This window comes from Cricetulus griseus, chromosome 8 (genome assembly GCF_003668045.3).
Source record: "Cricetulus griseus strain 17A/GY chromosome 8, alternate assembly CriGri-PICRH-1.0, whole genome shotgun sequence".
NCBI classification, from domain to species: domain Eukaryota; kingdom Metazoa; phylum Chordata; class Mammalia; order Rodentia; family Cricetidae; genus Cricetulus; species Cricetulus griseus.
The window spans coordinates 63,538,440-63,558,815 of NC_048601.1; the positions used below are offsets into that span (position 1 = coordinate 63,538,440).

General features: G+C 40.9%; 1 protein-coding gene across 15 annotated transcripts in view; it reads left to right on the top strand.

The window, feature by feature from the left end:
* The window catches only part of Immt (inner membrane mitochondrial protein), a 38,603-nt gene that overhangs the window by 484 nt on the left and 17,743 nt on the right, over positions 1-20,376 (top strand). For 2 of the 15 annotated variants that reach the window (XM_027429510.2, XM_027429511.2), the window contains exons 2-6: positions 6,118-6,191; positions 8,121-8,310; positions 14,756-14,858; positions 16,474-16,569; positions 16,865-16,960. In XM_027429510.2, coding sequence (XP_027285311.1) covers positions 6,118-6,191; positions 8,121-8,310; positions 14,756-14,858; positions 16,474-16,569; positions 16,865-16,960 — 559 coding nt within the window. Of the gene's footprint in view, positions 1-6,117; positions 6,192-8,120; positions 8,311-14,755; positions 14,859-16,440; positions 16,573-16,864; positions 16,961-20,376 lie in introns of those variants that run through there. The other 13 variants (XM_027429506.2, XM_027429508.2, XM_027429516.2 and 10 more) reach the window with 10 other exon arrangements.

Sequence of the window (20,376 nt, forward strand, 5' to 3'; positions counted from 1 at the left end):
TCCTGGCCGCCGGCGTCCGGACCGCCGGTTGGGCACGTGATGAGTTTCCAATCGTGAAGGTCGGGGCGGGAGAACTACTATTCCCAGCAGGGATCGCTTCTCAGAGCTTGTTGCATCTTTAATAAGCAGGTTCCTGGACTCGGGGAGAGCCTGCTTTTTAGGGGTCAAGGTTGCAGTTAATCTGGATGGGTCGCTTTTGTTTTCGTACTCGAGAGCACCTTTGAGCTGTCCTCACTCTACAACAAAAAGTGAAAGATTTTTCGTTTCTGGAGCTTAAACTTCGGGTGCTTGAGGAAGGACAGGAGTCGTGACCTTGTGCTCATTTCAAAGATTAGTTTGGGGATCAGTGTCTCTAAGCACTTGGAACCGTGTCTGACGTTCAGATATCCTAGGCACCCTGTCTTGCTTTTTGAAAGAAGATTTTATGATTATTAATATAACTTCCTACCGTTGAAAATAACCCTGTTTCCATGGCTCGGGATTTTCAAGAAATCAATACTTTGATGAAAGGTTGTAAGAAACATGTTGCTACTCGAGGGTAATTGGGGAAAAAAAATCCTCTGACTGGCTCCCCTAGAAGTGACAGAAATTAAGCAGTTTTGTTTTTGGTTTTTCGAGACAGGGTTTCTCAGTGTAGTCCTCCTGGCTGTCCTGGAACTTATTCTGTAGACCAGGCTTGCCTTGAACTCAAGAGATTCGCCTGCCTCTGCCTCCTGAGTCCTGGGATTAAAGGCGTGTGACACCACTGCCTGCCAAGCAGTTTTATTTTTTACATTTGCTTCTCTCCCTGTCCATCAGCTTCTCGCATAGGAAAATGAGACCTGTGTTAGTTTTCTATTGGTATTTATCAAACAACACACAATAAGCTTGTAACAACACCCCCATTGACTATCTTTCAATTTTTTGTAGTAATTTGGACATTAGTGTTGTGGGGTCTCAGCCTAGAGTAATACAAGGCTTCATTAAGAAGCATTAGCCATACTGTGATTCTCATGTGAAGATGAGTACTTTTTTCCTTCCTCCAAACTCATAATTAGCAAAATCCAGCCCCTACAGGTGTTGTAGTAAAGTCTCTGTTCTCTCCCAGTTCTTGAAGATGTCTGTTCTCAGCTTTTAGAACCTGCTAACAGTTTCCTGCCACAAGGGACTTGGAGGCAATTCATAACATGTATGTTTGCTGTCACCATGTACTTCTATCTTCAACTTAAACATCTCCATCATTGATGTTTTGTTATTAGGCTGAGCCCAACTGGGTAACTTCCCTAATTCAGGGTTCACTTTTGGGAATCTCAATTAGAGACTAAAACATGAATGCTACTCTTAACAACCATTTTTAAGTTTCCTGAAATCACCTATAAAATTCATAGGTTTATTGCTGTTACCTTTTCATTCATTCTATAGTGTTTGATATTTTTGTATGAGGTGGGGAGGAGGAAGAGAGAGAGAGAGAGAGAGAGAGAGAGAGAGAGAGAGTGTGTGTGTGTGTGTGTGTGTGTGTGTGTGTGTGTGTGTGTGTAGAGGTAGGTAGGTAGGTAGGTAGGTAAGTAGGTAGGTAGGTAGGTACTCATGGATGCCAGAAGAGGGCATTGGATTCTTCAGAGCTAGAGTTAACAAGTAGCTAGTTGTAGGTATAGGAGGAGGTGTGTTATTGGGAGTGGGCTCTGAGGTTTCAAAAGTCCAGACTATTCCCAGTTACCTTTCTCTGCCTAGTGCTTGTGGGTCAATATGTAAGCTCTCACCTATTGTACCATGACTGCCTGCTTACTGCCATGTTTCTCACCATGACAGTCAAGGACTCACCTTCTGGACCTGTAAACCCTAAATAAACTTTCTTCTGTAAGTTGTCTTACTCAAGGTATCATATCATAGCAATAGAAAAATTACTAAGATACTTGAGAGTGAAAAAATGAGGGACTATTTCAAATATATGATAAGGTTCTGGTATCTAGAAAATGCAAAGAACTCCTACAACTTTGCAAGAAGCTAACTCAAAAACTTTGTAATAGCACACAGCTTTAATCCCAGAATTTGGGAGGCTGAGGCAGGCTGATCTCTGAATTCGAGGCCAGCCTGGTCTACAGAGCAAGTTCCAGAACAGCTAGGGCTACACAGAAAGACCCTATCTCAGGAAAACAAAACAACAAATTGTGTAGGACTTGAGTAGTCATTTATGTAACGACAGTGTATGAAACATGGAAAATTGCTCAGCATTGTTGATCCTAGGAAATTCAAGTCAAAGCTAAGTGAGATACTAAGCTCCTACCCATTCCTATGATTTTTAACAGATACAAGTACAATAACGAGATGTTGGTGAGAACATAAATTGGAAACCTCAAACATTGTTGATGGAAGTATACATGTGTAGTTGCTTTGGAAAACAATTTGGAAAGCCTGGAGCAGAAGGCAGTATGTTGTATGATTTCCCTCCTAGGGATTATCTAGAGTAGACATCCATAGAAACAAAAAGTAGATGGTAGCTGCCAGGGGTTAGGGAAGAGGCGAGAGTGGTGGGAAGGGTGTGTGTGACAGTTTAAAAGAGCCTTGGCTTCCCTTTGGGTTGATGAAAGCCTTCTGTGATTTCTAGGACTTGGTAGTGGCCATGATTTTTTCAGCTGTATTGATTACTGTATACCACTAAACGGTTCAAATGATGAATGTGTAGTGAATCTTACCAGACACAGAAGTAAAATCTTCCAGTGAGTATTAGAGGCAGAGTTAGACAGACATTTCAAACTTAGGGAGTCAAAGACAGAACAGTGGAGTTTAAAAAAGACATACCGATTGCAGCTGATTAAAAACCTATGAGATGTGCTTAAATCCATGAATTTAAAACAGTACTGTTTTGGAGCAGGTAAAAGCACCTGCTGCCAAGCTTGATGATCTGAGTTCAGTCCAAGGGAACCACATGGAAGGAGAGACCAACTCCTGTAAGTGTCCTTTGACCTCCATACATGTATGCACATGGATACACATACAAATAAGTAAATGTAATGAAAAGTGTATTGGGGGCTGAGTTAATTGCACCTGTTGCTCTTGCAGAGGATTTGGGTTCAATTCCTAGCACCCTGATGGTGGCTCATAATTATCCATAACTCCAGGGGATCTGATGCCCTCTTCTGTTCTATATAGGCACCAAGCATGCACATGGTACTTATACATACATGCTGATAAAACACATAAATTGAATAAATCTAATAAAATTTATTAAGTAGAAAAATATAGTTCTGCTTAACTAGCCCATGTAACAAGTCCCTTGAGTCAGGAGGAAATAACATCATTGTTCACTGCTTCTGTTCTAGGTTTTTTTTTTTTTTTTCTGGGATCAACTAAGGAATTGTTGCATGTTGGCCCTTAAAATAGTGCCTGAGACTCATCATTTCCCAGTATTCCTTACTCTTATGCTTGATTGCTGATACTGGCTCAGCTCAGCCTTGGAACTCATGTTTGTAGCATCTCTGTGTTTTGGGGTTTCCTCACAGCTTAGCGGGTTCTGAGAGCAGTCAGGCAGAACCCATATCCATTTATGTTGTAGTCTGAGAAGGCACAGAGCATCACTTTCACTGTTAGTGAACTAATAGTGAATTATTAACCAAGCCTGCCTTTGTACCTCCCCCCACCCCATCTCCTTTCCCTAACCCTGGCTGCCACTATCTACTATTTTATGAGTTTGTCTATTCTGGATAATGCTCAGAGAAGAAATGATACAATAGCAGGAAGGGATTCCTAGAATTCATGTCTGATAGGGAGCAGTACATTTCTGGAAGAGCATTTGGCACATCTGCATAGTTGCAGTCCGTATTACAAAATGCACTCAGCCCTATTTTTGTGGGGGTGAGGGCTTGTACAACTGACACCCCCCCCATGTACAGTCAGTATTGTGTAATACACTCAGCCCTGTTTTTTTGTTGGGGGAGGGTCTGAGCAACTGATACTCCTTCCCCATTACAACCCTCTCTAAGACCTACCATAGTGTCAGCACTAGGACCAGGATCTTACTGTTTTACCTATATCTTAAAATGGGTAAGACATTGTTGATGTGGCCTTAAAGTTCTTACCCTCCTCCAGTTTTGTTCTGGAAACCAGAGTACTAATGTCATCTGCTTACTGGGATGAAAGGCACAGGATAATTTCTGTGGATAGTTTCTTTCAAAAAAGCAGATAGCAAGAGGTACCTGGCAGTCACAGTCAGTTCCATAATAAATGCAGAATCTAGCTGGGTATGATGGCTGATTCCTTGATTGGGGGTCATTCCTGATGCTTGGGATTTTTTCTGTGCAGTTTTCGGTTTTCTCCTTTGAGTTCTTGTTTTTCACATTTTCTATTGTTCCTTTTCCAGAAAATGCAGAGTGTTTGCACCTAAATCACAGGTGTGGCTGGCTCCTTTTCTCTTGGAGCAGCCAGCACCTTTTTTTACTTTTTTTCTGTTTAAATTCAGTCTGGGTTGTCCTTCACCATATATTAGGAGTTAGACTTTGCTGTTGCTGTGATCAGATATCCAAGGTAAATGGAAAGATATATTTAGTTTACTGTTTTAAAGAGCACAGTCCACATAGCCTCTTTTTATTGGGCCCATGGTGAGTGGAATGTCTTGGGAATGGGTACAAATATGTGACAGAGGAGATCATACCTCTTGGTGCACAGGAAGCAGAGAGGGTTCCACAAAGGACTTTGACAAGGCACAGCTCAGGGTCCTGATGCCCCGTGACCTATTTCCTCCAGTTTAGAAAGCTTATGTAAAATCACCATGACATTCAAGAAATAAGTCACATACATGACACTTAAAAGTGCCAGTTGGGTCTGATGATTCTCTTTTCAAAATATTAAAGGTTGCTTGTGTGTAATCCTAGCACTTGGGAGTTGGAGGCAGGAGGATCAAGAGATCAAGGCCAATGAGGGCTATGTGAGACCCTATCTCACAAAACAACAATGATAACAAAACCAGCTAGGGCCAACCAGATGGTCCTGGTAAAGATGCTTGTAGTACAAGCCCGGTGAGCCTTTTGAGCCCTTTAACCCACATAAAGGTGGAAGGAGAGAACTGACTACAGAGTTATACTTTATTTCCACACATGTTCCATGGCATTGCACTCTTGCCCACCACTAAAAAAAAAAAAAATTAAAGAATGAGACTGAGTGAGTAAAGGCTCTTACAGTCAAGTCTGAGTTTGACCCCCAGGTCCCCCATAGTAGAAGTAGAAAAATGGCTCCCACATGTTGTCCTCTGAACCTTACACATGGGGTGTGGCCTGTGTGTGCACACATACACACTAAATGATAAATGAATGTAATTTAAACATGAAAAAATCTTAAAAATTAAATGACAAAGAAATATTTAAGAATTTTTTCTGCGTTACTGTTTTGAGGTTTGGGGGTTTGTTTTGTTTTTGTTTTTTGAGACACGGTCTCACTGTGTATCCCAGGCTCACCTGGAACTTGTAGCAGTCTTCCTGCTTCAGCCTTTTTTGGGGGGTGGGGTGGGGGTTTGAGACAGGGTTTCTCTATGTAGCCCTGGCTGTCTTGGAACTTATTTGTAGACCAAGCTGGCCTTGAACTGGACTCACCGAGATCTGCTTGCCTCTGCCTCCTGTGTACTGGGATTGCAGGTGTGTGCCACCATGCCTGGCTATGCTTCAGCCTTTTAAGTGCTGGTGCAGAGCTGGTTTTAGACATCCAGAAAAGTGTTTTGTGGGGCTGAAGGTAGGGGTTAAGAGCACTGCCTGCTTTTCCAGATGTCCTAAATTCAATTCCCAGCAACCACATGATTGCTCACAACCATCTGTAATGGGATCTGGTGCCCTCTTCTGGCCTGCAGGGATACATTCAGGCAGAATACTTTATACATAATAAATAAATCTTTTTAAAAGTTTTGTGGTAGATTTTACATTTTCTGAATGTAAAGTGATTGAATACATTTGTAATAAAATATTTTTTCTGCATTGTCAATTCTGAAAGCTTTTGAGATTTATTGTTTTGTATTTTGAGGTGGTCTGGCTTTGTGTCTTCGAATGGTCTGTGGTTTGTGATCTTTCCTAACCTGCAGTGCTGGAGTTAAAAGTGTGAGGCACCGTGCTTCCATATCCCTTGAATATACTGATGCAATGTCTTCCCTTCCTTTAGAGTTGTCTGTGTGGGAAGCTCGTCCTCCGCCCACTACGACCATGCCGTAGATACTCCACTTCAAGCAGCTCTGGGTAGGTGGCTTGTCTCCCCGGAACCAGTGTGCTGATAATTGTGTGTGTGTGTGTGTGTGTGTGTGTGTGTGTGTGTGTGTGTGTGTGTAACTTTGAATATGGACACGGCTGCATAAATTAACTTTTATTAAGGAAACAGTATTCCGATCACATTCATGGTTTCAGTTACCCATGGTCATCAGAAGAAGGCTGAGTACAATAAAGTAAGATTTTTCTTTCCCTTTCCTTCCTCCCGTCTCCCTCCCTCCCTCCCTCCCTCCCTCCCTCCCTCCCTCCCTCTCTCCCTCTTCCTCTCCCTCTCTCCCTCCCTCCCTCTCGCTCTCTTTCTTTCTGAGACAGGGTTTCTTTATATAGCCCTAGCTGTCCTGGAACTCACTTTGTAAACCAGTCTGGCCTCAAACTCCTGAGAGATTTGCCTACCTACATCCTGGGTATCAAAAATGTATTTTTGAGCAAGACCACATTCACATAACCATTTTATTGTAATATATTGTAAAAATTGCTCCATTTTATTATTATTGTAGCTCTCTTTTTGTGTTTAGTTTATAAGTTAACTTCATCATAGTTACATATGTATAGAAAAATATAGAATTGATTCTTCTGTCTGTGGCTTCAGGAACCTCCTGCGGTTCTTGGTACAAATCCCCCAAGTAAGCGGGAACTACCCTATTACACTGAAGCTCTTGCTCTAAGATCATAGGAGTCCCTTCTGTTACATTACTTTGGGTAAAGCTTTGCTAATGATGCTCCTTTTGGTTAGTTGGTAACTGGGTGGCACAGAGCAGAGTCCCCTTCTTTAAGTGCCTGTTTTATGGGAATGCATTTAGGTCCCACCTACATGATCGTAAGTTTAAAAGGTACTTGTTAGTTCTGGCGACATTGTATTGTCTTCCTTTCCCAATTTGGAACATGCTGAGAAAGCCCTGACCTACTTCTCCAACTCAGTAATTTTCAAATTTAAATTTTATTTAAAAAAAAAAAGTCCTGCTCTGTAGCCCAGGCTGGCTTCAGTCTCATAGCAATCTTCCTGCCTCAGCCTTTAGCATACTAGAATTAGATTTCCTTTTTTGTAAATGATTTACTTTATTGTACTTAGAGAAACGCTTAGAGAGGAGGAGCTTTGAAAGTGACGTGAGGGAGCCCATTCCCTATGGAGGGATACTGTTGTAGCCCAGATACAGCAAGGAGGGCCTAGGCCCTGCCCTAAACGATATGACAGACTTTGAAGGTCCCTGGTGGGGGGGAAGAGTTGGGGGGTGGGTTGGGGGAGGTTGGTGGGGAACATGGGAGGATGGGAGGGCGAGGGAATAGGGGGATGGATATGTAAATATGAGTAGTAATTAAAGAACTTAAATAAATTAAAATAAATCCAAGAGTGAAAGATCAAAAAAAGAAAAAAAAGAAAAAAGAAAAGAAAGTGACATGAGGGACTTCAGAGGAAATCTCATAATTGTGAACATGGGTTTTTTTTTTGTTTTTTTTTAAGATTATGTACACAGTGTTCTTCCTGCATATATGTCTGCATGCCAGAAGAGGGCACCAGATCTCATTACAGATGGTTGTGAGCCACCATGTGGTTGCTGGGAATTGAACTCGGGACCTTTGGAAGAGCAGGCAGTATTCTTAATCACTGAGCCATCTCTCCAGCCTCAGAACATCAGGTTTTAAGGGTTAGATAAGAGGCTGCTTCATTCTTGTCCGAGTTATTATCTTCTAAAGTTTTTGTTACCCATGTGTAAATATTATTATTTTATATTGCAGACATGTTAAATATGATCAACAAAAGGTGTTTTGCAGCTGTGGCGTTGCAATGGGCTGCTGTGTTCTGAGTCAGTGGTAGAGAAATGGAAGTGGGGGAGTCTGTAAGACTCAGGAGGAAAGTAGATAAAAGGACAAGAAAGTATGATATTTTTCCCATTTCTCTCTTAGGTTGACTGCTGGTAAAATTGCTGGAGCTGGCCTTTTGTTCATTGGTGGAGGGGTTGGTGGCACTATCCTATATGCCAAATGGGATTCCCATTTCCGGGAAAGTGTAGAGAAAACCATACCTTACTCAGACAAGCTCTTTGAGATGGTTCTTGGCTCTGCACCTTATACTGTTCCTGTGCCAAAGAAGCCGGTAAGAACTTTTAGTTGTTTTTGAGACGGGGTTTCTCTGTGTAACAGTCCTGGTTGTCCTGGTGCTCACTCTGTAGACCAGGTTGGCCTTGAACTCACAGAGATTCGCCTGCCTCTGCCTCAAAAGTGCTGAGATTAAAGGTGTACACCAACAGCGCCCAGCTGGAGTCCTTTTTAAAAGCATCTGGACATTAGTATTTGTGTATAACTCAGAACAACTTACCAGATGTATGTTTGTTCTTTCAACTTGAACTAACAGTAATTTATACAAGTAGCATTTTAACCTCTGGGAATTCCATAAATGCCTTTAATTACCACATAAAAAATAACCACACTGCACAAGGGTAAATCAGAGAGGTATGTTGGACAGAGGTGACTGGCCTGTGGAGTGAAGCACAGTTGTGGCTGTGACTTAGTGCAGTGTGGCACCTGACTTAGTGCACTAAGAACATAATGTAGAGTGGTCATGATAGAACTATTGTTGTAGCTAGTTACAGCTCACATTAGACAAGAAAATAAAAGTCACACATTTTTAGCTATCTGCTGTTTGGTCGACAGTGACAGGAATGTTTTCCAGTCTTCCTGGAGCATCGTGCATATTCTTCAGTTTCACTTCATACACACACCACTAGCTTAAAATTACGTGTGTGTGTGTGTGTGTGTGTGTGTGTGTGTGTGTGTGTGTGTGTGTGTGTCTGTCTGTCTGTCTGTCTGTCTGTCTGTCCCAACATGAGTGTGGAGGTAAGAGTAAATTTTTGGGAGTGTGTTGTTCTTCCACTGTAGGATCCAGGAACCAAGCTCAGCTTGTCTGGCATATACAAGTGCTTTTACCCACTGAGCCATCTTGCCAGCCATAGCTTAAAATTTTTAGGCTCATCTTTAAAACAAATTCATTGCATCTCCAGGAATTAGAGTTACAGATGGTTAGGAGTCACCATATGAGTGTTGGGAATTGAACCTGGGTCTTCTGGAAAAGCCTCCAATGTTCTCAACCACCAAGCCATCTCTCCAGCCCCCCTTTTAAACTTTTTATTGTAAGTATATGGGCATTTTTGGCATGTATGTAAATTTGTGTATTACATGTGTTCCTGTGCCCATGGAGACCAGCAAAGGATTATCTGGAACTGGAGTTGGAAGCTGCCCTGTGGGTGCTGGGAATTAAAACCTGGTCCTCTGAAAGAGCAACCAGTATTCTTTTGTTTGTTTGTTTGTTTGTTTGTTTGTTTTTTGAGACAGGGTTTCTCTGTGTAGCTTTGGAGCCTATCCTGGCACTCGCTCTGGAGACCAGGCTGTCCTGGAACTCACAGAGATCCACCTGTCTCTGCCTCCCGAGTGCTGGGATTAAAGGAGCAACCAGTATTCTTAACTGCTAAGCCATTGCTCCATCTACTAATCTTAGATGCTTCTTAATTCAAACTCAGCATCTTGTTTATGTACAGATACAAGAGACATACAAATGGGCAAATGCTTTTTTGCTGTTTGCATTAACTATTTCTTTATGCTATGAGGCTGGACATGGCTGATCAGATAGTTAAGTACAGTATCTAGTATGGCCTACAGACCAATTCTATTGATAAAAAGTGTTGCCTGGTTTTTTCTTTTTTTCTTTTTTTTTTTTTTGGTTTTTTGAGACAGGGTTTCTCTGTGTAGCTTTGGAGCCTATCCTGGCACTCACTCTGGAGACCATGCTGGCCTTGAACTCACAGAGATCCGCCTGCCTCTGCCTCCCGAGTGCTGGGACTAAAGGTGTGTGCCACCAACGCCCGGCATTGGTTTTTTCATCATAACCAACCACAATATTCCTGGCCGGTCTTCCAGGTTTTTATTTCTTAAAACATTAAAAGGTTTATATTGGCTAAAAGAGACAGTTAGGCCACTGTAATACTCACAGAATCATGTGACTTCATCTGAAATCCTTAGTCAGTTTTAAGCAATACGATCCAGGGGAGATAGCCAGAAGCACTTCTAGGAGCAAGTAACCTGGCTGAGATGAGAATAGTGTTCATTTCTTACACAAGTTAATTAATCACAAGTGTCATCTTTTGTGAATGAATTCTTTATCTCTGAATGGCTTTTGCCTGTGCTCACTACTGGTGTTTGCAGACTGTTTCCACTCAAATAGCATAATATACCTGTACTGTACCATCTCAGAACATACATGCTTCATGATTTGCTCCTGCTTTCCTCCCCCAGTGGTGCTAAAGACTGAGCTCAAAGCTCAACCACCGAGCCCTCAGCTCCCGATTTGTTTTTTTAGTAGTACAGATAGTAGCACTTGTTAGGCTGCTGGGTTAAAATTACTAGATTCTCTATTATGGCTTTTATTTGATGAGTTCTCTGTTTTGCTTAACCTACCTTGGCCTATATCATTTCATATTCTGCTTGTCTTCTGAAGCAAAGCCATTGCTTTCCCCATGTGCCTGGCCTTTCAGTCTTTTCATCTCCCCCCTCCATATTTCTCCTGAAAAAATACAGATTATTTTCATGTCAGTGTAGACTCTAAAAAAGATTTTATTTATTTATTATGTATACAACATTCTGCTTCCATGTATATATGCACACCTGAAGAGGGCACCAGATCTCATAATGGATGGTTGTGAAGCCTCCATGTGGTTGCTGGGAATTGAACTCACAACCTCTGGAAGAGAAGTCAGTGATCTTAACCTCTGAGCCATTTCTCCAGCCCCACAGTGTAGACTCTTCTAAAATAAGCACTGACATGCTTTCATGTCACTGTTTGCCAGGAACTTTTAAACATTTTTAGTTTTTTTTTTTTTTTTTTTTTTTTTTTCTTTTTTGGGGGGTGGGTTTCAAGACAGGGTTTCTCTATGTAACAGTCCTAGCTGTCCTGGAACTCACTTTGTAGACCATGCTGGCCTGGAACTCACTCTAGGCTCGGCTCAAACTCACAGAGATGTGCCTGCCGAGTGCTGGGATTAAATGGTGCACCACCACCACCACTGCCCAGCTATTTTTAGTTTAAGAACCAAATGTACAAGTGAGATTGTAAGTGATCACATGTTGCAAGGAAGAACTGACTCCTGACTCCTGCAAGTTGTCCTCTTACTGCCATATAAATTCTGTGGTGTGTGCTTCTCCCTCCAATAAATAAATGTTGAAAACAAAGATTTATTGAATGAAGCCAGGTCCATTCCTGGGCAAATGTCAGCCCAGAATCTGGGCATTGTTTTTTTTTCTTTGTTTGTTTGTTTGTTTGTTTGTTTCCTCAGACAAGGTTTATTTGTGTAGCCCTAGCTATCTTGGAACTCACTTTGTAGACCAGGCTGGACTTGAACTGAGAGATCCAGTTCTACCTGTCTCTGAAGGTGTATGCCACAGTACCAGGCACTGGTTCCTTTCTTGCTGTGGCTTGTGGACTTTACTAGTTGTTTGTTTGATATTTGCTACTCTCAGCAATCTGGCTCTTCCTTGTTTTTCCCACCTTAGGCCCAAGTAGTATTGCATGTAAATTCTTAGCTTTATGTAACTTGCTAAAGATTTCTTTTTAAGCTGAGTAAAGAACCAGGTAAGATGATTTTACAGAATTAATTATATAGAAGACCAGCTAAGAACATTTTGGGAAAGTGTTGTTGTGGTACAAGTGAGAGGGCACTTAATTTTTCCAGATACTGGTTTTATTCCAATACTACTTAATAAAAATAATTTTAAACAGGAATAGAATTTAGAGAAGTAGAGCATCTGAATTTGGAAATGCGTCATAAACCTGCTTGCTCTGAGAGTGTGAGTTGCTAGAATTATGTGAAAATGATATGCTAGCTTGGCTGTTATGCTACACTCCTTTAATCCCAGCACTTGGGAGGCAGAGGCAGGCAGAGCTCTGTGAGTTTGAGGCCAGCCTGGTCTCCAGATTGAGCTCCTGGACATCCAGGGCTACACAGAGAAACCTTGTCTCAAAAATCACAAAAACAAACAAACAAAAAAAGAAAGAAAAGAAAATGAAGTGTTAATGTCTTTCATATATATATGTGTGTATATGTATATGTATATGTATATGTATATGTATATGTATATGTACATATATAGAACCCTGCCCTAGCAATGGAATTTGCTTTCCCAGCATGCATGAGCTTCTGGGTTTGATTCCTAACAACAAAAGGGGAAAACAAACCAACACTCTTCCCAAGCAATTAATTCCACTGTTATAGAAGAGTAATTGAATTTTAAGAAAGGGTTAATGTGCCAAATTATGAAATATCAATGTAAATAAAGAGCATTCTTGACTTAGACTGTCTACTATATTCTATGTAAAAACAAAACAAAACAACTTAGCTGGGCGTTGGTGGCGCACACCTTTAATCCCAGCAATTGGGAGGGCGAGGCAGGCGGATCTTTGTGAGTTTGAGGCCAGCCTGGTCTACAGAGCGAGTGCCAGGATAGGCTCCAAAGCTACACAGAGAAACCCTTTCTTGAAAAACCAAAAGCAAATAAAAAAACCCAAAAATCAAAACAGAAACTTGGAACAGGTTGCATGTTAATTTCTACAGTATAAATATTTTGTCTTAAATAAGTGGAATATTGTGTGTCTTCCTCAGCTTATTCTTAAGGTGAAAGGGTAGATTTTGGAGTTTTCGCAGCGACGGCCTGAGAGCTGGAAGGGAAAGGGGTAGTGAAAAGCCCATTGCAGCCATTGATGATCTTGCTACAGTGCTTGTTACAGTGAGCATGCGTTTCATAATTTCACAAGTTAATGATGTGTGGATCATATTTGTAGTCCCAGCATTCAGAAGGCTACTGTAGACAGATTGGAGAGGCCAGACTGAGCTACAGAGTCGAACCCTGACTCAAGAGTTAAAACAGGCTGGGGCTGGAGAGATGGCTCAGCAAATTAAGAGCACTGATAGCTCTTCCAGAGGACTAGGGTTTGATTCCTAGCACTCATGTGGTGGCTTATAGCCATCTGTAACTCCAGTTCAAGGGAATCTGATGCTTTCTTCTGCTTCCCTGGGTACAAAGCCCACATGTGATGCACAGACGTATGTGTAGGCAAAAGCACCCAAAGACATAAGAATTATTTTAAATTAAAGCAGTCTAATTCAAAGACAATGGACATTTTTCTAGTTTCTGTCACAAAAGTTGTAAACTATTTCTGTTAAATAGTCATCTTAGGACTGTGTGACCCACTGCCTGCTCTGGCAAAAATAAATACATAAATAAACAAACAAATAAATAAGTGAACAAGTGGTGAACAGGAGTTTTTTTTTTTCATTATTCCTTTATTTTCTCTAACAAATCTGGCAGTTCCACTAATGAACTGTGCCTTAAGTCAGTCTGGCTGTAATTAGGAAAGGAAAGCAATTATTACTTACTGTTGTGCCCGAGTCACAAGGATCCCCAAAGAGACCAGGGAGACAGACCACCGATGCAAATGCATAAGGTTTATTAAATTGTTTATCCTACACCATGGGAGGGACCCAGTCTAGCAAGCTGACACAGCAGCCTCCAGAGGGGGTGAAATTCCCTGTCTACCTCTAGGTTTTAAAGACAAAAGTTAACAGGATTGCATCAGTAGACACAGGTTGGTTTTTGATTGGTTGACATTTGGGGAACAATCAAGAAATTTCTGAAAGTCATATTTTGGCATGAAATACCTGTATTATCAATTATTCTCATTGGTCAGTGCTGAGAGGGAACATTCTGTCATTTCTATGGCTTTGTCTTGTTACTTGCAGGTGGCCTGTTGTTCGTAGATACCAATAGTTTTTAGAACTATATCTTGGAGACTATAGGGGAGGTTTTGGTCTCTCCTGAAGTTTCTTGTGGCCAAACAGTTCCCAGAAATCAAGTACCTAGGAGGCTGGTGTGTATGTGTGTGTGTGTGTGGGGGGGGGGTTGCTCTGGGAGGCCAGAGGATCTAGAGTTTCCTTGTGTCAGAGGCCTATGTGTCTTTTCTGTAGCCTGTCATAGCTGCTAAAGCAGGGGGCTGAGTGAGGGTCTGGTCCCTTTATTTTTAAATTATTAGAAGTGAAGCCTTTAAGTTTAGTTTTCCCCTTTCACTTACAAATCAATCATGTGTCTTCATGTGTGATTGCATGAATCCTGATAATAAAAGAAACAACAAAGGAGTGCTCATTTTTACTCCAGGCCTCTCATTGTCATTTGTTCCTAACTGACTGCATAAAGAAAACCTTAATTTTATTAAAAAAAGGAATTGGACATAGGTGGAAATAGCCTTCTCAGTGTTAGCTCTGTAAAAGGAATGACATAAAAAGGGATGGTCATATGTCGCATACTTTATTATTATTGTAGAAGAATGGTCCTGTCCATTGGAATGAAGTTTTTGGAATGCATTTTTATGATATGACAGCTTCTTTCTATGAATATATTGCAAAATGTTGATAATCTGACCTTTAAGAAAAGAATATTACCATGTGTTCCCTTTTAAAGACAACATTATAACCTTAATATTAAACATTTCCCTTTCCAAGATTCAGTCTGGTCCACTAAAAATCTCCAGCGTATCAGAAGTGATGAAAGACTCCAGACTGCCCGTGGCAGAGGAACAGAAGGGAGACACTCCAGCTTCAGCAGGTACTTGTTAGAACTACTCTTTGGAAGTTATAATGGGAGGAGTTGTCTTAATGTCTTTGTCCCCACAGTTAGAGGATGGTACTTCCTCGATGTGAAGGACTCTTAGGAGTCCTTAGTTTACTTGTCCAACCCCTGTGAATTTTGGTGGTTGAGTTGACACAGTATTGAACTTGGTGAATAGCGGTTAACTTTAATTTTTTTATCTGACACCCACCCTTTTCCCCTGTGTATACTTTAAGAGGTATCCTCCTTTTTCCTGTTCCCTCTCCTCTTCATAAGTTTCATCTCTAGAATTGTTTTCTACTGTCCTGTTGATAAATGTGTCTTGAGTATGCTTGTGGGTCTTTTTTACTTTTAGGGCTAGCCAGTATTCCACCCCAGTATATAGCACCTATCTAAAAACCTGTGTTCACCAAACACTTGAACTTCATGTGATTTTCTTTATTTTTAAGAATTCATTTTTTTTATTTGTATGGGTGTTTTGCCTTCATATATGTCTCTATCGTGTGTGTGCAGGGCCCACAGAATCCAGAAGAGGGCATTTGGTCCCCTTGAACTGGAGCTACAGAGGGTTTTTAGCTGACATGTGGTGCTGGGAATCGAACTCAGATATTCTGGAAGAGTAGCCAGTGCTCTTATTGGCTGAACCTTCCCTGAATCTCCTATTTTTCTGCAGTTACTTTTAACTTGATAAATCACTGGACTCTGATTAAACAAATCAGTATGATACATAGATAAGTAAGCCAGGGCAGAAACAGGGAGACCCGTCAATAGGTTTTGTTAATGATACAGGTTAATCTTTCTTTTTTTGGTTTTTTGAGACAGGGTTTCTCTGTGACTTTGGAGGCTGTCCTGGAACTAGCTCTTGTAGACCAGGCTAGTCTCGAACTCACAGAGATCCGCCTGCCTCTGCCTCCCAAGTGCTGGGATTAAAGGCGTGCACCACCAACCCCCAGCCAGGTTTATTTTTCAAATGGGGCCTTTAATTTTTAAAACAAAATTTAGTCTCATTTTACTGGTTTCCTACCCATTTCATCTCTAGAATTATTTTTCTCTTCCATCAGCATTGTTGTTTATAAATGAATCTTTCTTTTTTAGATGAGTTCTTTTCTTCACACATTGTCTTTTCTTCACTGAACATAGTCTTCCTTCCCTGTGTTTGAAACTGTCATCTTACTCCACATCTTTCATGTCTTCCTTTACCTCTGCCATTCTTCAGGACCCTTAGAGACCCTCTACCGAATTGCTTTCTTTTGTCTTTCCTCCTTCAACACACACTCCTGATTCTTTTGCTGTTCCTTTCTGATGTATTACTCGGATGTCCACTTTTCTGTGCTTAGATTTAGCACTGTTACTAGAAACCTTTCTTGAGGTAAGAGGGATTAAAGTGTCTGTAGGTGCTAAGAAGACTCCATCTTGTGCCTTCTCAAACTTTGTTAATGTTCTGTGTTTCTGTAGTTCCTCAAACACAGGGCATAGAAGGATTTATATTTTTAAGTAGTATAATGTGAAGTGCTCTACAATAGATTCTTGCCTAAGGGTTAAGTGCAGTCCAAGTACCATGCATAACATGTGTTTGTAGCATCTACAGGGGAAGCTCAAATTATTTCTGCAGCAGGTGATACACTTTCAGTCCCAGCCCCTACGGTTCAGCATGAGGACGCTGTAAAAGCTGACAAAGATGAAGGAAAACCCACATCTGTAACCTCAGGTAGTTGTAATTATTCATGTGTTATGCTATAGATGTTTTCTCACAAGAACTGCATTGCCTTGGTCCTTAGATACTTCGGAAATGTGTACCTATACTGGTTTTCAGTCTTCAGACTTGCCGAGGCACGTAATCTTTGAAAATATGTTAACAGTGAATCCCTCATTTCCTTTGGAATTGTAAGAGGGTGATGTTTTAGAGTCCTTACTACCCTGTATTGCCATCACTACTTTGTATCTCTGTTATCTGTTAAACATCTGTTGAAATTTGCTTTCCTCTTACTCACTTTTGCTGCAAGAGGAAGCATTCTCATCTTCTGTAAGGGAACGACCACCTGAAGAAGTCGCAGCTCGCCTAGCACAACAGGAAAAGCAAGAACAAGTTGAGATGGAGTGTATGTAAATCAAGTCATCCCTAGTTGCTGTCTTCATCCATCATCCCAGCTTGTCATCCAGTAGCTGTTTGGGGTTTCTTTTGTATCTTTTTGCCATTTCCCAGCTCCCCACCGTTATTTCATCATTTGTGCTCTTTCCTTCAAAACTGCTTTTACCCAGGTGACATGAGGTGTTACTGGTGAACATTCCAAATCCATTTTATTATTTCTAGTACAAAGTTTTCATATAACTCCAACAAACAGAACTGGATTATTTCAACCTTTAAAGTTTGTATGCTTAATCAGACAATGGTGTCACACGTCTTTAATCCCAGCATTTGGGAGGTGAATCTCTGTGAGTTTGAGAACAGCTAGTTCCATGACAGCCAAGGCTACACAGAGAAACCCTGTCTTAGAGAAATAAATAAACACACAAATAATAAAGTTTGTATGCTTCAGTCTGAGCCTTAGTGGCTCATACTGCATCCTATAGAATACCTCCACTCAGGACTCTCACTGTTGGCTTCCTTAGGAAAGAGGGTGTTCTACATTTGCCAGTCTTTGGCAGAACAAGTGTATTTCCTCTTGAGTTTCAGTTCTGTGTTCTTTTGTGGTGTCTCTGTGTGTTGGGGTTCATTTATCTGTACATGAGTGTCTGTAGCCCAGAAGTTGACTTCAGATATTTTCCTGTATTGTTCTCTACCTCATTTTTTTGAGACATGATCTCTCATTGAACCTTCATCTTGCTGTTTCAGCTAAACCAGTGGTTCTCAACCTGTGGGTTACGACCCCTTTGGGGGGTCATCTAAGACCATCTGTATGTATATCAGATGTTCACATTATGATTCATAACAATAGCAACATTATAGTTATAAAGTAGCAACAAAAAAGTTATAGCTGGGGGTCATCACAACATGAGGAACTGTATTAAGGGGTTACAGCATTAGGAAGGTTGAGAACCACTTGGCTAGACTGACTGGCCATTTGGCCCCCTGGGGTCTGCCTGACTGTCCACCCCAGCATTGTGGTTATAGATGCACTTACTGCAATGCCCAGTCTTTATAGTTGGTGGGAAATCTAAACTCAAGTCCTCATGCTTGAGCAGCAAGCATTTTACCCACTGAGCCATCTCCCTATTTACCATTTAAAATGGTAATAGATGCCCCTGTTTACAGGAGGTATAGGCTGTCACTTATTACACTATACTGCTGTGTATTGGTGACTTTGGAAATAATGGGGTGTAAAAGAGTTTTTGCTGAACAGAAATTTACTTTCAAATTCTCCAGCAGATGTCGTGAATTTTCTCTCTGGCGACATCACTGTTTTTCCTGGTGCTGCACCTGGCTGGCTCTGTTTCCTTGACACCCTGTTGGCTCTGCCATTGTGAGAGAGAATGGATAGGGAAGAAGGAGCCCTAGGTGTGGGGCATCTGTGTAAGCCCTGGACTTGAGTGGTTCTTTTGTTGTTTTCCTTCTTGGCCTTGTTACAGATAACTGAGAATGTTAGGTAATAAAAGAATTCTCAGTGAAATGTTTTTGTTTTCCCATTTTCCCATAATGGTCATATTCTCCCCCTCTCTTTCTTGTTTGTCTCTCTGATACTTTTTTCTATGAGTAGCTCAGACTGATTTTGACTTTATTGTGTAGCCCAGGATGACCTTGACCTCACAGTTCTTCTGCCTCAGTCTTCTGAGGTGCAAGATTACATGTTGAGTTCATATTTTCTCCTCACTTTTCTTTCTGTTCTTTGTCATACAGGCGCTTTGATTTAAGTGATACATTGGAGATGCAGAGTCTGTTGCTTTGGCTATTCTCCTCGGGGTGGGTCTAAATTCTCATGGTTTGGTTTAAACAAACTGAAAAAAAATTTAGCATTGTGGATTTGCATCTTAACTTTCCTTTAAACCTTAGAACTATGTATACATGTGCACTTTTTTTAAAATCAAGGATTACAGCATAATGATAGATGTCTAAAGAAAGGTAGCATTTCAGGTGACTTGCCTGGAGCCTAGTTTTTATATGATTCACTGTTGTCTGGTCTCGAATGCCCACCATTAACAAAGCCTGTCCCAAGATCCAAGTACCACATTTTTTTCCTTGATTCCTTCTTGCTTTCCTGATATCTTGCTCTCTAGATTAAGCTGCAGTTTGATTTTAGTTTCTTGGTATTTTCTCACTATTGTCTTTCTTCACTTACCTATGTGCACGTGCACACTGGGTCTCCTCCAGATACTAACAGAATTAAGAAAAGGGGTGAGGGGGAGCAGTTTTTAACGTTGGTGTTTAAAGGCTGAGAGAGAGAAAGAGAAAGGACAATTTCTTTTGTGGGAAAACTGTCTATTACAAGTCTCCCTTTGGTTTTTGTTGTTTGTTTAATTTTGTTTCTTTGTTTTAGACAGGGTCTGTTTTAAAATTGCATTCATTAATTTGTTGCATATATGTTTGGGGGGACACAAATACCATAGCATGTATACATGGAGATCAGAGACACTATGGGAGTCAGTTCTCTCCTTGCACCATATGTGTTTCAGGAATTGAAATCACATTGTTAGACTCAACAGCAAGCACCTTTCTTTACCTCTGTGCCATCTCACTGGCCCTGCTTGAGATAAGGTTTTGCTGTGTAGTGTGGTGATCCTCCTACAGCCATCTACTGAGTGCTGGGGTTACAGGCAAGCACCAGCTCACACAGCTCTTCTTTTACTTTTTTTGTTGGCATGTTTTCTTGTTTTTTTCTTTCTCCTTGGTTTGGTATCTTCTTGTATCCTGGACATATGAGTTGCTATGGTTTTTCCTCCTGCTGAGAATTTGAAAATAGGCATTTGTTTTTTCTTGGTAAGTCTGTGCAATTTTTATAAAATTAAGTAGTAGTTAATGATTATGCTACATGTATGTATTCCCTTCAGAATGTTCTAAAATTTTCTCCATTTTATTATGCTTAGCTTCCCCCCCAAACCTTTTATTTTAGAAAATTCAGAATTTATAAAAGTGAAAATAAATACTACCATCCATCTTTAGCTGTTTTTTTGTTTTGTTTAAGATTTATTGATTGTTTTTTATCTGTGTGAGTGCTGTCTGGTACCTGTGAAGACCAGATGAGGATGTTAAAGTTTATGGAAGTAGAGTTAACAGGGAGTTTTGAGCTGCTAGGAACCAAACTCTGGTCCTCTGCAAAAGCAGCAGTGCTCCGAGCCATTTCTCTGGCTACATTCCTACCCACGACCCCTGTACTTTTAAGAGAATTATGCTTTCCTGAAATTGGGTCCTGTGTATAGCTTATTTTGTTTGATTTTTTGTTCTGTTTTGTTTTTGTTTTTTGAGACAGGGTTTCTCTGTATTGATTTGGAGGCTGTCCTGGAACTCACTCTGTAGACCAGACTGGCCTCAAACTCACAGAGATCCTCCTGCCTCTGCCTCTGTCTCTGCCTTCCGAGTGCT